This window comes from Aethalodelphis obliquidens, unplaced genomic scaffold, assembly GCF_003676395.1.
Source record: "Aethalodelphis obliquidens isolate GAN/ISIS:26980383/991018 unplaced genomic scaffold, ASM367639v1 scaffold41, whole genome shotgun sequence".
In the NCBI taxonomy this organism is placed as follows: domain Eukaryota; kingdom Metazoa; phylum Chordata; class Mammalia; order Artiodactyla; family Delphinidae; genus Aethalodelphis; species Aethalodelphis obliquidens.
In genome coordinates this window covers 9,846,434-9,862,644 of record NW_020837985.1, presented here as the reverse complement: position 1 = coordinate 9,862,644, position 16,211 = coordinate 9,846,434, and the positions used below count along the sequence as shown (strand labels likewise).

Below are 16,211 nucleotides of genomic sequence, written 5' to 3'. Positions count from 1 at the left end.
CTCCCCCATGCCTGCCTGCCCCCCCAGGGGGTCGGGGACCGAGGGCTCCTCATTCTGTGTTCTCAAGAGGGGCAGCGAGAGCACCTGCAGTCAGGCAGACCTCCATCCCCCCTCCCGGCCCCGGCATAGCCTGTCTTTTCTAGAAGCTCCGATCCTGTCTCTACAGTGAGGCTGGCACTGTCTCCCGCACGGGAAGTTTAGGTCCCAAGGCAGAGCCTGGCCCAGCAGGTGGAAGCTCAGATCTGATCTGGGGGCAGTATAAGCATATCTCGCCCCCAGGAGTGTATTATAATCGGGGGAGCTGTATGGGGTTGTGGTTTCGATCTCAGTTGCTCATCAGAATCATCTGTGCAGCTAAATTCCGGCCCCCAGGCCACAGCCCAGCCCACTTCCACCAGAATTCCTGAGGTTGGAAACCCGGCCCCCAGGGGTTCACTGTTCACTGAGGTTGAGAATCAGTGATTTTGCCAACCGTGGGTTTCCGATCATGGATTCGCCTCGCCGTATGCCAGCCTGGGCCTGGGTTTCCATCAGTGATCTGGGGTGCTTGCTGCCCGTGGACAGTGAAGCAGGATGGGGACCACAGTGCCCCTGCTTCTTCCCTGGCCTTGGGTTCAGGCAGGGCACGCCGCTGTCCCTTCTTGTCACGTACAGCCCATCCCCGCCCTCGCCCCATCAGGCTCATCAGTGGACATCGCAGGGAGGAGGGGTCGAGGGGGTAGCAAGGCCCGCCCACCGTCTCTGCCTCAGTTGTTCTGCCACCATCTTCGCCTGCCCTTCACCCCAGAAACCATACCTGCCTCTCATCTCCCCACCAAGCCCCTACCTCCAGCTGGCTGGTCAAAGAGCCCGTGGGCTTCTGCCTCAGAAATGCCCCTCCCGTCCCTTAGCGTGTGCTCTGGGGCGGGCCCGTGTCCCTGCTGGCATTTTCAGAAAAGGCTGCACTTGCCACAGAGCTGTCTCCTGCCCCTGGTGGGTCCCCACCCCTGAAAGCTGTCTGCCATGCTGCGGCCCACATAGCTTTCCCTCTCCCTGGAAGCCCCTCCTCCCGTCCCTTCCTGGTCACCTTCTGCTCATTTTCCAAGACCCAGTTCAAGTGTCACTTGCTCAAAAGAGCTCTCTCTGCTGTCCTCGGCCTCCTGCCCCTCCGTCCTTGGTGCTGAGGGAGCCCTGGCATTAGCCCCTGTCCCCCACGGGGGCCCGGTTGGTGCTTGTTATAATTTAGGAGCTCCAGGGGCTGAGACCTGGCTCCTGCATCCCTGATCGCGCCAGCATCCGCCTGAACTCTGACAGATTTAATGCAGCACCTGGCACAGAATAAGTGCTCAGTAAAAGTTTGTCATGCATGAGAAGCACGCCCCCTGCCCCGCCCACCGGACAGTGAGGACCCCCGGACCAGATGGGTATTCGCCCAAGGGAAGGCAGGGATCAGAGCTACCGCCCACCTCGCTGTGGTCATCGCTCTTGGCCCCATTTTCCATAGGAGGAAAGTGAGGCTCAGAGAAGTGATTTGGGACTTGCAGGATGTATCATCAAGAGGTAGAGCTGGGATCTGGGGCAGGCTGCTGGGCCTCGAAGCCCTGCTCCTCGAGCCTTGGAGAAGAGGTTGTGCCTCCCCAGAGGTGGACCCAGCACCCGCAGGGCCACCCACAAGCAGTAGCCTCCCACTGTGCGCTCTGGCATTGGACTTGACTTCTTACTCAACTTGCCTTTGCTTCCCCAAGCCTCTGGGAGTTCCAGGCTCCTGGAGAGGGGTTTCTGTGAATCCTTGGAAGTGGTATGTACAGATGCTGGGGGTGCCTGCAGGCTCTCTTTGTCAGAGGGTCCACCTGCAGCCCTGCTGTCCGGCTCTCACCTGTGCTTTGCCCCGGCAGGTGGACTTGTACGGCTTCGGGGCGGACAGCAAAGGGAACTGGCACCACTATTGGGAGAACAACCCGTCGGCAGGGGCTTTTCGAAAGACTGGGGTGCACGATGGGGACTTTGAGTCCAATGTGACGGCCACCTTGGCATCCATCAACAAAATCCGCATCTTCAAGGGAAGATGACGCTGTGAAGGGCTAAGGACAGATGCACCAGAGCGCACCTCTCCACATCCAGCCCCAGCTTCTCGCCGGAGCCACTGCGCTCTGGGAACTTGGAGGGCCGGCCTCAGGGGTGCGCCCAGGTGCCCCTCGCAGCCTCTTGCACCCCAACATTTGGTAGAATCTACTCAGCAAGGTTGCTGAGCCCTGCCAGGGCTGCAGGGCAAGTCTCAGAACCATTCTGGGGTGGGGAGACCCCTCTCGCTGCTGTTCCGGGCTGGGGAAGGTGGGGAGACTGTGGGGGAGGTCCAATCCGAAGACTTCCACATTCTAAAGAAGAGGATGGTCTCCTGGGGAGGATGCCCAGAGACTCTGCTCTGCTGAGGGGTCCGGGGCCAGCGCTCTGATTCTCGCTGTGAAGTTCCTGGGTGAGGACGACCCCCAGGACAGCCATGTGGGGCCTCCCTCACATGGTAGGACCACCACGCCTCCCCTTTCTGCCCAAAGCTCATTTATGGTGGCCAGGAGGGCTCCTCACCCACAGGTCTTCAGAGACTCTAAGTATCCAGATGTCTCCTTCCCAAGCTGCTGTTCCCTTGAGTAATCAATCTTTGTGTTTATCATGATGACTGAGAGCAGATCTGACGCCTTCTGTGTGCCTTTGTATTGGGGAGAGAGATGCATGCATTTGGCTGAAATGAGGCAAGAGCCCCGACTTGGGAAAGGGGACCGCAGCAGTGCACCCCCTTACTCTGTAGCCGGGGACAGTTTTCTAGTTCCCTGAGCCAGCGTCTGAGTTGGAACAAAGCTCGGATGATACGCGGCTCCATCCAGAGGCCCGTCAGCCATGGGGACTTATTTTCACAGACTACTGGATTTGGTGCCCGTAACCTTCCAGAGCTGTGCAGGAGGCCGCCACCAGCCAGCAGTTTCCCCCAGGGGTCTACGCTCTGGGCCAGATCCCTCCTGGTCACCTGTGTGGTGTCCTGGGGGTTGCAGGGTCATCCTAGGAACGTGACCATCAGAGGGGAGAAGTCATACCTCATCCTTCACGTCCCAGCTGCTCGCTCTTCCTTGTCAGCCTTCCTGATTATTTATTGTTTTGTTTCTAAAATTCAGCTGACGTCATCTGCACTTTGTGACTCAATTGCTCTCGCTTCGGCTGGTAGCTGGGGTGCGGACGCTCGAAGCCAGTTTTGTAGGAATCCTGAGACTTGGGGTACCGTGGTGTCTAGGGCTTGAGGGCTTGCTGGTGGGCAGATCGTGGGGTGTCAGGTCAGTAGGTTTGGGGGATGCTCTGTACCTCCTTCTCTCCCAGTCCTACCTTTCTTCTTTCTCATTACCGGCTTTAAATTGAGTCTCAGGCTAGGAATCGCCAAACCCAGCGGCACTGTCTTGGGGCCGGGTGGGGAGTAGTGTCACAGGCGTGAAAGGACAGTGATTTTTGGCTCCAGTTGCTGACATTTAATCAAAACAAAACAAACAAACAAACAAAAGCAGCCCATTTTTTTCTGTCAAGAGCATTTCCTAAAAGGCCACTGATACTTTGAGGAGTTGTGACCGTGTCCTGGTCTGGGAAGCCAGGAGGCCGCCTCCGCTGCTCCCTGCAGCCCTCTGGGTAAGCCCTGCCCTCCCCAGCCTCACTTTCTCCCTCTGCAAATGGGGAGAGAGGAATTACAAATGGACCACAGATGGCAACGGGCATTCACAAGCATCCCTAGAAGTCACACACCACGTTTGTTTTTCCCCCGAGTCCCTGTATATGAGTATTTTCCTGGGGAGAGGTTCCAGTTTTTATTCGATTCTCAAGGATTCAGGATCCAGAAAGTGGTTTTTAAAAGCTAACAAACAAAAACCTGTTCCAGCTTTAAAATTCTGCAAAATTGAAGACCCTCTTGACTGATAAAAGGCTTGTAAATTGCTGTGAGGTTATTATTCCGAGCATAAATCCTCAGAGGCTAGAGCTCATGGGAGTACTTGACGGGAAGAATTCAGCAAACGTGCTGGTTGGCTGATTAATCCCAGGGACAAACCTTGCAGAAATGGACACTGGCGCAGGGAGCGGTATGGGCTGACCCCTGAGCTCGCTCTCCCCTTCTCCTAAAAGCCAAGTCTGTTCAGGATGATGGGGTCAGAGAGAGCACTTAGCTTTCCTGGATGTGCTGAGTCAGGTCCCCAGAGCAGACAGGTGTCCACAGCTGAGCTGCGCGCCACCTGGCTCAGCCGCCTGGTCCCCACTCCACCTCTCCTTCCCACCAGGCTGTTCACTGTGAGATGCCTTTCAGCCCTTGGATCCCATTTTACAGATGAGAAAAGCAACGCCAGAGAAGGCAAGTGATTGCAAAAGTGAACCAGTTGTGAAACAGATTTTGAGCCAAAATAGGGTGTTCTTGGCTCCAGAGGTGGGCTTTCCCAGCCAGGCTCATCCGGCCCCTCAAAGAACTGTAGTCGGTGTAGGTTTCGGACTACAAGCCTCTCACCGCCGGGCTTCGTTCTCAGGCTGCCCACGGTGGCCCGAGGCAAGCTGTAACCTCGGCCTTCTCACACCGTCCTTCCAGTGGAGGAGATAGCATCATGCTTTCCCAGAGCTGGGGCAGACATCATCTTGTGGCTTAACAACGGCCACCTACCCGAATCCAGCCAGCCACCGTGGCCGGGATTAACGCACCATTGCCTTAAACCAGCGGGGCCCATACTGGGGTAAAGGTGGCTGAGAACTGGACAAGAGTGTTTCCCACGGGGATTTGGCCATCGCTGGAGGACGAGAAGCACCCACACGAGGAAGTTCTTACATGAACAGTATACGCAGTTGGGCTCCCCGGGGCTCCGGGATCCCAGCCCAGGGCTCTGTCCACTCCGCGGGCAGAGAGCTCCTTGGAGACCAGCCCCGGGCACGAAGCCTGCAGTAACCAGTGCTGAGCCTGAAGCCGAAAGGCGGAACTGATGAGGGAGAAAGATGTTACCAACATCCCAGACATCTGACTCCCCCAGGGAGTGAAGAGGCTGCTTTCTCAGCTGGAGCAAAGCAATGCCTGCAGCCACACGACCCCTGGAGCCCCTGCTCTCACCCACCTGTAGGGGAAGAAAGGAGGGTCGGTTTGTAGTAATCTGGGGAAGAGAAGCAAGTTCTTGAATTGATGCCTTTTGAAACCCTGGCTTGTCCAGGCATCGTCCAGCAAACCACGAGGGCTGGGCTTAGTGGGAGAAGGCAGACCCAAGGAAATAGGACCTAAAAGAGAGAAGCCAGGTTAGAACGGGGGCAGGCGATTTTTGTCGCGGGGATTGGGGGTGGGTTCAGGGACGTGATGGCATCCCAGGCTCTGCCATGGCCAGAAGGGCCAGCGAGAGGCCAGTCCTACCTCGACGCAGTCTGGGCCTCTGGATCAAAGGTGGGATAGAATCACAGAGAATATTGAGAACTGTGATGTTTGCTTTAACTGTTCTCTTTAAGGCAGCTTGAACCCAAAGGAAAAATGGAAAACTGAAAAGAGCTCACTCTCCCTCTCACGGTTGTGGTCGGAAATGCTTTCTCCAGGGAAGCCAAAGATGGCTGGACTCCAGCCACGTGCCATCAGGGACTGGCAACTGTCCTCGCTCCCCCAGAGTTCAGGGATGTCACTGTGTCCATCGTGGACATCTGGTTTGCAGCAGATGTGGCCTCAGGCCACTGGCTGGTCATCCTCTCCTGGGGTCTGGGCTAACAAGTTTTGAGCCCTCCTGGGGGGCAGTCCACGACACCTCTGCAAAAAAAAAGAAGAGGGTGTAGGAGGAGCAGCGGGCCAGGCAAAGCAGCATCACATAGTCTGTCCTTACCCAAAGCACTGCATTTCCTACAAGCAGCCAGCCTCTGGCCTCCTGTCTCCCTCCCAGACCATCAGAGGTCCGTACTCGTGTTGAACTTGACCCCGTTGCTCAGCTTCTGAACTGCCATTGTCGCCCTCCTGCCCAGCGTCCTGGTCCAGACATCAGCTTTAACCTGGGAGCCCTCACTGGGCGCCGGTAGGATGGACATGGGTGCACCATCACGTTAGCACTTAACTGAACTCATGTCAAAGCCAAAGTTTCCTGAGCACTTTTTCCTCTTTGCAATCTTGTTGGGTTGGTTGGTGGTGTTTTAAAATCTGCGTTCTTTGCCCCCCCCCCCCGCCTTGCCTCACTCCCAGGTTTTGCAGCTAAGTGTTTGTTCATCTGAATGAACTTGGCAAGAGTCTGCCTTCCTCAGCCTCTGCTCTGTTTTTTATTTTTAATTTATTGTTGAACATTTCCAATGATCCGAATCAAAGTGAATAAAAAAAGAGCTATTTTATTGTTTGGGTGTGTCTGTCGTTTTTCTGTGAGGGCTGTACCTTGGTGCTATCTCTTGAGGTTTCCGCTCAGGAGATGTTTTCAGTCCTAAAAAGACGCCTCCTGTGTTAGTGTCTGCCCTGAACCAAGTGCCCAGATGTTCAGGACATGGAGAGAGAGCCTCTCCTCAGATGCAACCGTGCCTTCTCCCTGCTGTGTGACTGTGGTAAAGTCGCCCAACCTCTCTGAACCTCAGCTGCCTCATCTGTCCAACGGGGACCACTCTACGGGCCAGCAGAGGGAGTGTGAAATCAAGAATAGATGCATCGTAGGAGGCTGGTGGAGACACAAGCCCGCAGCTCCAAGCGTTTGCTGAATGAAATAGGCCAATGTGGGCAGATTAGTGTCCATCCTTCCCAAAGAAGACTCGCCCATGAATGGATGCAAGTCTGATCCAGAGCTGGCACAAACTGCCCAATTTTTAAAATAGATCCAACAGTCCACTACCAGGACTCTGTAAAGCTGGTGTAAATAATACTACTTCCCGATTTGCGTGGCACTTTACAGTTTGCACAACGCCTCCCTAGGCACGATCTTGAACTCTCTCAGGAGCCCTGCAGAGCTGGTGAATGGGGGCAGGCAGTTGAGGGCAGAGGTGAGGTTCAAGCCAAGCCTTCCCCCTCCAGATCTGGGGCTCCCTGTTCTCTGTGGTGACACATCCCGAGTCACTTGAGAAGTTTGTCTGTGGTGACTTTCTGAAGGCAGCTCCCCCGGAGATAGGACGGTGCAGAGATTAACACAGGTGCCCAGGAGTCAGGCTGCCTGGGCTCCTACTTACTAGCTGTGTGAGTGTGAGCGAGTTATTTAACCTCTCTGTGCATATTTCCTTATGGATAAAGTTGGGGTGATGAAGTACCTCCCATATAAGCAGGCGTTGAGGGTTAAATGAGTTATACCATACCTGGGACCTTCTCTCATCAATGGTTAACAGGCTTCCTGACCCTCCACTCCATCAGAGACCCATCTTACCCCAAATTTATTTCTAGTTGGTATCACATTAGAGCTGCAATGTGGACAAGTGGCCACGAGGTGCCGACACGTGGACCCCAGCCCCACTGGATGAGCTAGGCCAGGCGGGAACTCTTCACTCCACGGAGACCCCAGCAGGGAAAGGAATCAGCCAGGGTCCTCCACAGGGAGCCCCGAGCATCTAAAGGCATTTCTTTGCGACCCTTCAGGCACCCGCCAGAGACAAGCCAAAGCCAGCCTGCTCTGCACCACCCGACCCTTCCCACAAATGCAGGTCCCCCAGGATTTGGTTTTGGGAACCCTGGGGAAATCCACCCAGCAACACCCCTCAGGCTGCTCCAAACACGCACTTGATTGTTCAACAAAGAGCTAATGGGGTTAAAAAAAAAAAGAACGAAATTTTGTCATTTACCATAACATGGATGGATTTGGAGGGCCTGAGTCTAAGTGAAGTAAGTCAGATAGAAAAACAAATACTGCATGGTATCACTTATATGTGGAATCTAAAAGATACAAAAACTAGTAATAACAAAAAAGAAACAGACTCACAGATATAGAGAACAAACCAGTGGTTACGGGCTGGGATGGGGGGCAGCATGGTGGAGGGCACGGGGTGGGAGGAAGGAGGTACAAACTACTGGGTATAAGATAGACTCAAGGGTGTATTGTATCACATGGGGAATATAGACAATATTTTGTAATAACTGTAAATGGAAAGTAACCTTTAAAACTTGTATAAAAATTGTTTTAAAATTAAAAAAATAATAAGTTAGTTAAATTTTTAAAAATAGATAAAAAACCAACCAAAAAATATTTCTAATTTCTTTTTACTTTCTACCGTAAGGATCTTTACACATACACCAAGATTGAAAGGAGAGAGTATATGATCCCAGGTGTTAGATTCAACGATCCTCAGTGTTTTCCACATACGCCCCCTCATTTTTTCTTCTCCTTTCTTTCTCATCATCATTTTTCATGTCCAGCTGTGTTTAGGGATCTGCCTCAGATGTCACTTGGCCCCTGTGCGTGAGTGAGTAGGTCTCTCAGAGCGTGCCTGTCCCATCCGCCTGAGTGTCACCCACCAAGTGGAGGTGTCCCCAGGCCCTCTGGTGCCCCGTCCTCCAAGTGCCTTTGGAAGGTGGTTTATTTACACCAGGATTCACAAAAGTCATGTCACCAAAGGTCTGTCCCTTCCTAAGCAAGGAGGTCATGTGAGGTCCAGGATGCTGTGCTTCTAAGGGTCTGAGAAGAAACACCGCCACTGATTCGTGGGTCCCTCTGTACCCACTGGGGGAGGGCCAGCTTCTCCTTCGCTTCTGCTTCGTTCACTGGGTCAGCGCCCACCAAACACCTCCGGGGCTCAGGTACTAACCAGCCCTACTTCATCAGTATCCATCTGTGGGACGATGATGATGATGAATTTTTCCCCTCTCCCCCCTACCCTGCACCCAAAGCCCACCGCTGGGTCTGTCCAAACTCTGGAGCCCTGAAGAGCAAGACGATGCCCCTTCCACATGTCAGAGTCACAGCTCTTTGGTCATCTTCAGCTGAAGCATCAGATCTTCATGGAATCAGCAAATTCCAGGTAACCTGCTTCTCAGAGATGCTAGGCACCTCGCCACACCTTTTATCTGTGGTCATGTGGAAGGATTCAGAGACTGGTCGCACTCAACTCCAGCCCCACTGCTACGGACTGAATTGTGTCCCCAAAATCCATATGTTGAAGCCTTCACCCCCAGTGTGATGGTATTTAGAAATGAGGCCTTTGGGAGATGATTAGGTTTAGATGAGGCCCCATAATGGGATTAGTGCCCTTATAAGAAGATACATAGTAAAAAAAAAAAAAGAAGATACATAGTGAGAAGGCAGCTCAGCAAAACCAGATCCCAGCTGGGCTCTGGGAAGCACGTCCCTCCCCCAGTCTCTCCCCCATCTCCGGATCTCCACGTGGCTCACTGCTCAGGCTGTCCTGGCTGCTGCAATCAGCGATAGAAAAGTCCATTCCATTGGATGAGATAAGCAAAAGGGAATTGAATATTTTGCTCCAGTTCTAATTCAATTCAAAATTAAATTAGCATTTAATTTTGACTGGTTCCTGAAGCAATCTCGCCATGACCCCAGAGCTCAGGACAGTAAGGTGGGCTTGAGGCCCTAAGGCCCCAGCCATTTGGAATCAGAGACCTGGGCCTTGTCAGGCTACGGACCTTGGAGGCCGTGGATCTGGCTGGAAGCCTGCAGGCCAAGGGCACAAGCTGGTAGAAACTCACAGCCCCAATTTGCAGTCTGCCGCGAATGAGGGAAAGCAGGCAGCAAGACGGTGGGTGCCAGTGATAGGGAAAGGCGAGTGTTGCACCCAGATGGTACACACTGCAAAGGAAGGTTTGGGGAGTGGGCATGTGTGATGTCCAGAAACGTCAGTGTGGCCAAGGGAGACACGGTCCTCACCTGGACACTGCTGCTGAGAGCTGGACGTGAGTGGCCAGGAGCTGGGGTGGCAGTCGTGTCCGCAGGACCCTCCAGGCACGTCTCACAAGACAGGGCAATGAGCTGCCACCCTCTTTTCAGGGCCAGGGATCCCCTGGGTGCCACATGCCCAGCACACTTCCTGGCTTGTGGAAGGCCTCAGCAGAGGGTCCTGAGTGCTATCAATTCAGAACATCCTTTCTCCAGCCCTGGGGAAGGGGTGCTTACCTATAACCTATTACTGTGGTAAGTTGCGTGCCCTGAGGGCACCTTCAGATCCACGTATGTCCAAGCTCAGCTTCCTATGGGGACCGACCAGTTCTGAGAACTCCTTCCCATCCATATTTTAAAACATTTGGACTGGCTTTCCTGAAACTTTATCCAAAACAGGGAGCTAGAGGTGGTGTGGATTTGTGGCTCGCTGGAAGATTTCTTTCCTTTGTAAGTCCCCCGAGAAGGAGGCTTGAGGCACACACAGGTCCAGGGAGTCAAAGACCTGGATTCAGACATGGGCCTTTTCTGTAAAGTAGGAACATGATTCCTGATCTGCCTGTCTCATGGGAGTGTATGAGAAACTAACGTACATTATGTATGCATACACTTCATTTGCTAAATATGTACTGAGAGCCACTGGGGGCCGGGCAAGACAGGCTCTGCCATCAGAAGGTCACAGCCTTATGGGGGGACAACTGTCACACCAGGAAAAGTGGGAGATTATTAATAATGATGGTAGTTCCCTTTCACACGCTGAGTACTTTGCCTACGTTAATCTCATTTAATCCTGCAGCAATCCTACCAAGAGCACTGTTCCTTCTAGAGGAGAATTTAACAAGGAAACTGAGATTCCAGGAGACGAAGTAACTTGCCAGGGTGGGAGGGGTAGAGCCAGGGCTTCAACCGCAAGATGCTGAGTTCCCCACAAGAGTGTGAGGACAGGGGACTGTCTGCTTTGCTCCAAACTGAAGCACTTGGGAGATGAGCCCTCCCAGAGTGGTTGCCCTGCCCTGGGAGCTGCCAAACCTTCACTGTGATCTCGGCCAAGAGCCTGACCAGAACACCTAGAGACAGTGGCCACCAGAGGGTGCAATGGAATCGCCTTCAGCCGGATTTTCAACACAGAAAGGGTTTGAAAACCACGTGAAAACACACACACACCCAGGTCAGAACTTAAAAAGCCTTGGCTATTATCGAGTCCACCGCTTCCAGATGAGGAGATTGAGATCTCTGTCTCTCAGCCAATAGAACTGTGTCAAGAGGCAAAGTCTGGACGCAGTTGGAAAAGGTCAAAACCGCAAGCAAACGAGGACTGGCTAAAGAGCGTTACGTGGTGTCGCACTGTCACACAGCGTGGCTGGGCCCAGGCCCCTGCTGTACCTCCAGACCTCAGAATTTCACTGGCTTCAGACTCCCACCCTTTCTCTGTGACTCATTAGTTTTCTAATCTATGGGGTAAACCTGATTTCTTGGACTTGGTTTCTTAATCTGTAGAATGAGTAGTAAATGAAAAAGTATATGGAAAGCAAAGATGGCAGCATCACATTTTCTGAGTTCTTTCTCTGTACCAGGCATTCATCATGCATTTTCTCATTCAGTTCTCACAAGAGCCCCTTGGATGCGATAGTGCTACCACCTTCACGGAAGAGCTGAGGCTCAGAGACTGTTAGCTACTTGCCTGTGGCCACACACTCCGTGAGGGATCAGAGGATTCAAGATCAGACCTGCCTCCATCAGTCAGGATACAACAGCCTAGCGCCGCAGCAACAAATAAGCCCGAGAATCCCAGTGACTTCGAACAGACGACAGACGTGTATTTCCTGCTGTGTCAGAGTCTGATGGGTTTGGCAATTTCCCTACATGGGCCGTCCATGTGGTGACTTGCGCTCCCCTGTTATTTTCATCTTGTGACAGTACCAGGTTCAACTTCAATTGGCCTTCAAGGCCAATGGCAAGGGGACAAGGGGGTGGAAATGACTCACTAAATCTTAACTTGGAGTCCGCACCCACCACTTCCATGCAAGGTCTAGTGGCCAGAGCTACTACCCACGTGGTCCAAACAAAGCTGCAAGGGAGGCTGGGAATGCGGGGGAGTGTCTGGGATAGTAGAGGAGCAGTATCTCCGCCCACGTCTTTCCTTGACGTCACAGACATCAGAGAGCTGCTGGTGAGAGGCCCCCTGGCTCTGCCCTGTGAGTCCTGAGTGTACCTGGGCAGAGCGGTCCGTTCTGCAGGCTCAGCAAAATGCAGACAGGCCAGCCCACACCCTAGGGAAGGACCCCAGAGACAGGGGTAGTGGAATCAAGGCTGTTCAGCCTCGTCTTCGTCAATGCCTTCTATTACCCGAAGGGCTGTTGTGCAGGTGAGAAGCTTGGTGTGTCCAGGCGGCTGTTAGCGTTACCTTTGTCCGGCTTCTTCTGCGCAAGATGCTTCTTCCCAATGTAGACCCCCCAGCGATGGCATGAGCTGCTGTCTCAGGAAGGAAGTGAGCTCTCTTTGGGTAGCTGTCTGAGCAAAGGCCAGAGAACCACTTTTGGTAGATGCTAAGAGCAATCTGGACATCAGGAAAGATACACTGGGAAGAAAGGGTGGAGTTTGCCAGTGACTCCAAGCCATTCCCATTCTTGCAGACAGCATGGCAGCTGGACCACACACTGGCTCTGGGGTCTCCGTTTCCAGATCTGTACGTCGGAGGATCTGGACAAAATCTATGTGTTTCAAGCCTTTATACCGAAGGACATCTAATCTCCTACTTGCCCAAAGTCACAAATAGAAGTTCCCTGAGGCCAGGAACGGTGTCAGTTTCTTCCCTTCTGAATTCACTGCTCCAAGCACAGTAGCAGACATGTAGTAAGCACTCGAAAATTGTGTTGCTTGACTAAGTGAGCCTTTGGGAATTTATTCAATTTAAGTTGAATGCTAACATTTATTAAATATCTCCCATGTTCCAGTCTGTTTGTAGTGTTTGCAGGATGTAACTTACCTGCTGCACAATTCCAGGGGCAAGTATTCTTCCTGGCTGCACATTTTACAGATAAAAAAGAAAGGGCAACACAAACACAGCACTGAAGATGGTCATCAAACCACAAGAGAGGAAGGGAAGAAAAAAGACCTGCAAAAACAAACCCCAAACAGCCTCTGTGGAGAACAGTATGGAGGTTCCTTAAAAAACTAAAAATAAAGCTACCATATGATCCTGCAATCCTACTCCTGGGCATATATCCAGAGAAAAACATGGTCCGAAAGGACACATGCACCCCAGTGTTCATTGCAGCGCTATTTACAATAGCCAAGACATGGAAGCAACCTAAATGTCCATTGACAGAGGAATGGATAAAGAAGATGTGGTACATGTATACCGTGGAATATTACTCAGCCATTAAAAAGAATGAAATAATGCCATTTGCAGCAACATACATGGACCTAGAGATTGTCATACTGAGTGAAGTAAGTCAGACAAAGAAAGACAAATATCATATGATTTACCTTATATGCAGAATCTTTAAAAAAATGATACAGATGAACTTATATACAAGGCAGAAACACCCTCAGAGAACTTGTTGCTGGGGGAAAGGGTGGGGGGGAGGGATAGTTAGAGAGTTTGGGATTGACATGTGCACACTGCTATATTTAAAGTGAATAACCAAGAAGGACCTACTGTATAGCACAGGGAACTCTGCTCAATATTATGTAACAACCTAAATGGGAAAAGAATTTGAAAAAGAGTAGATACGTGTGTATGTATAACTGAATCACTTTGCTGTACACCTGAAACTAACACAACATTGTTAATCAACTATACTCCGATATAAAATAAAAAGTTAAAAAAACCCGCCAAAACTCTGAGAGGTAGACACACAGCCCATCAGCAGTGGATCCTGAATGTAAACCAGGCGGTCAGGCTCTGAGCCTGCACTCGGAACCCCTAAGCCCCTTGCAGTGTCTCCCAAAACAGCTGGCAGACACCTTTGAGGCACCTAAGGCCATGGGACAGATAGAGGACAAGCTCCTGGAGATGAATGATGCTAGGAATGAAATGAGTCATGACTAGGGATTATGTGAGCTCCATCTGCCACCAAGGCCATGGGGACAGGGAACTCAGCTTTGCTCTAAACCGAGGCACTTTGGAGGTGAGCCCTGTGGGCTGATTCATCACAGAAGAGCCAGCCCAGTCTGGGGAATGCCCAGGGATGCCAGAAGGTTAATTTTGACCTTGGCCAAGAGTGTTGACCAGACTGGGGTGGAGGGTGCAGCCGTACTGGTGCAGCTCCAAAAAAGAGAAGATGGTCACACTCAGCTGGGTGCTGAGGGTAAAGTAGGAGTTTACCAAAAAGGGAAAATCAGGGAAAGGGCCTCCTCAGCCGAAGGGCCAGCTTCTGTGGCACGTCTCCTTCCTCTCTGATTCCTTCTTGGCCCTTTGCACGTTCCCCATCTCCCACTTCATCTTCATATATCTGGGCTTCCTAAGACGCCATCTTTGGTCCTCTTCTTACAAACTACAGTCACACTGCCCCTCACTGCTGGTGCCATGACTCTCTATTTTTTCCCTTTCGCCTCCCTCAGACCCACATATCCATGTGTCTTCTGCATATCCTCCTTTCTATGTCCCAAAGCCCTGCACCTTCCACAAATCCAAACCAAATCCATCATCTTCTTCCCTTGCTCTTGCTCCTGGCATCTCCACTGGCCTCCCTGGTCTGCAAAACAGGTGTGCAAGGTAGCATCCCTGGGGCTCCCTCTCTCTCACCCACCACAGCTATCCCACCCCCAAGCCCTGTCCATTCTGCTTCTATAACATGTATTGCTCACATCTAATTTTCTCCCCAGCTCCATTCCAACCCCCATTAAGCCTTCCTTATTACCTTGCAATTAGATAATATCAAGGACCTACTAACTCTAAAGTCCTCTCTCTGCTACTCATCTTGTCACTCTCCAGTTCATTATCCACATGCATGTAATCTACTAAAACCCAAACTTGATTGTATCAGTCAGCTATTGTCATACTAATGTTTGTAGCAGTGCTATTCAAATAGCCCAAAGGTGGAAACAACCCAAGTGTCTATCAACAGAAGAGTGGGTAGATTGTGATGTACACACACAATGGACTATTATTCAGCCATAAAAAGGAATGAAGTACTGATACATGCTGCAATGTGGATAAACCCCGAAAATATTATGCTAAGCAAATAAAGCCAGACACAAAAGGTCACATGGGATATGATTCCATTCTTGTGAGCTATCCATACTTCATCAATCCAGAGACAGGAAGGGCTGGAGGTGGGGTCAGGGGAGGGCTGGGAGTAACTGCTCAGCGGGTACAGAGGTATGTTCTGGGTTGATGCAAATGTCATGGAACTAGATAGAAGCAGTAATTGCACACCATTGTGAAAGTACCACACGCCACTAGATAGTATACTTTAAAATGCTTACTTATATATTATCTAGATTTCGCATAAGTTAAAAGATTAAAATAGTAATCAATAATTGTTTTCCTATATTCTCTCATTTGATGAGCCCTGTGAGGGGGGCAGAATGTGGATTAATAATCCCTTTTTATGGACGTGGAAACCAGGGCCCAGCGTGTTAAAGTCTTGCTCAGAGTCTAACAGGGTCTTAGCAGCAGGAGAAAGATTGGACCAGATTCCCTGACTGTCCAGCTTTGGGGAAGAATCTAGGGGCCGGTGTTTGCATCACTGGGCCCATGGCCAGAGGTTAGGGAGACAGGAGCCCCCTCTGGGCAGAGTCTCTGGGCAGCTGTCCAGCCTTGTGTCCGATAGGTAGGGGATTCTTTTCGAAGCCCCGAAGGAAGGTGTCCAGGTTACACATTCCCCACAGCCGGGTCTCTGCGAAGGGAGAGGAGGGACGGGGAGAAGGCAGGGAGGGCGAGTCAGGACCAGAGACAACGAGAGAGAAAAGCTGGCCTTGCAGGATTTCATTTAAGTTTTCTAAAGGAATTGGAGCCCGAGAATTGTTCCAGAAATAGAGCTGTGACTGCAGGCACGTCCTGGAAATCCGACTTCCTGTTACAAACACGTGGCTTCCCTTTACCAGCTGAACTTTCCAAATCAAGGTAGAAAATGAACTGCTCAGCCTCTCCAGGTCATAGCTGCATAAACGGTGCGAGTTTCTCTGTCCTGACGCACGTAGGCACGGCTGAGAGTGGAAGGTTAGAAAAAGCAGAGCTGATCAGGTGATGCCTCCGGTCAGATTCTTCCCCAGGGGCTCTGAATCCCTGGGAAACCAGGTCCCAGCCCAGGTGACCAAAGGCTTGTCCCAGCCCCGTCCCCGACCTCCAGCTCTGCCAGCCATCTCCTTGCTGGCCTGCCGTGGACCACCTCCCTTCCTGCTTCGGTGCTAACTGGCCAGATGGGGACAGGAGCAGCCTCCTGGGCCACGGGAAAGTCATTCACTGGCCTC

At 51.7% G+C, this 16,211-nt stretch overlaps 1 protein-coding gene across 4 annotated transcripts in view; it reads left to right on the top strand.

Moving 5' to 3' along the window:
* The window catches only part of ST3GAL1 (ST3 beta-galactoside alpha-2,3-sialyltransferase 1), an 88,011-nt gene extending 81,676 nt beyond the window's left edge, over positions 1-6,335 (top strand). For all 4 annotated transcript variants that reach the window (XM_027132523.1, XM_027132525.1, XM_027132524.1 and 1 more), the window contains one exon: positions 1,875-6,335. In XM_027132523.1, coding sequence (XP_026988324.1) covers positions 1,875-2,048 — 174 coding nt within the window. In that variant the 3' untranslated portion in view covers positions 2,049-6,335. The remainder of the gene's footprint in view (positions 1-1,874) is intronic.
* The last annotated feature ends 9,876 nt before the right edge of the window (positions 6,336-16,211 follow it).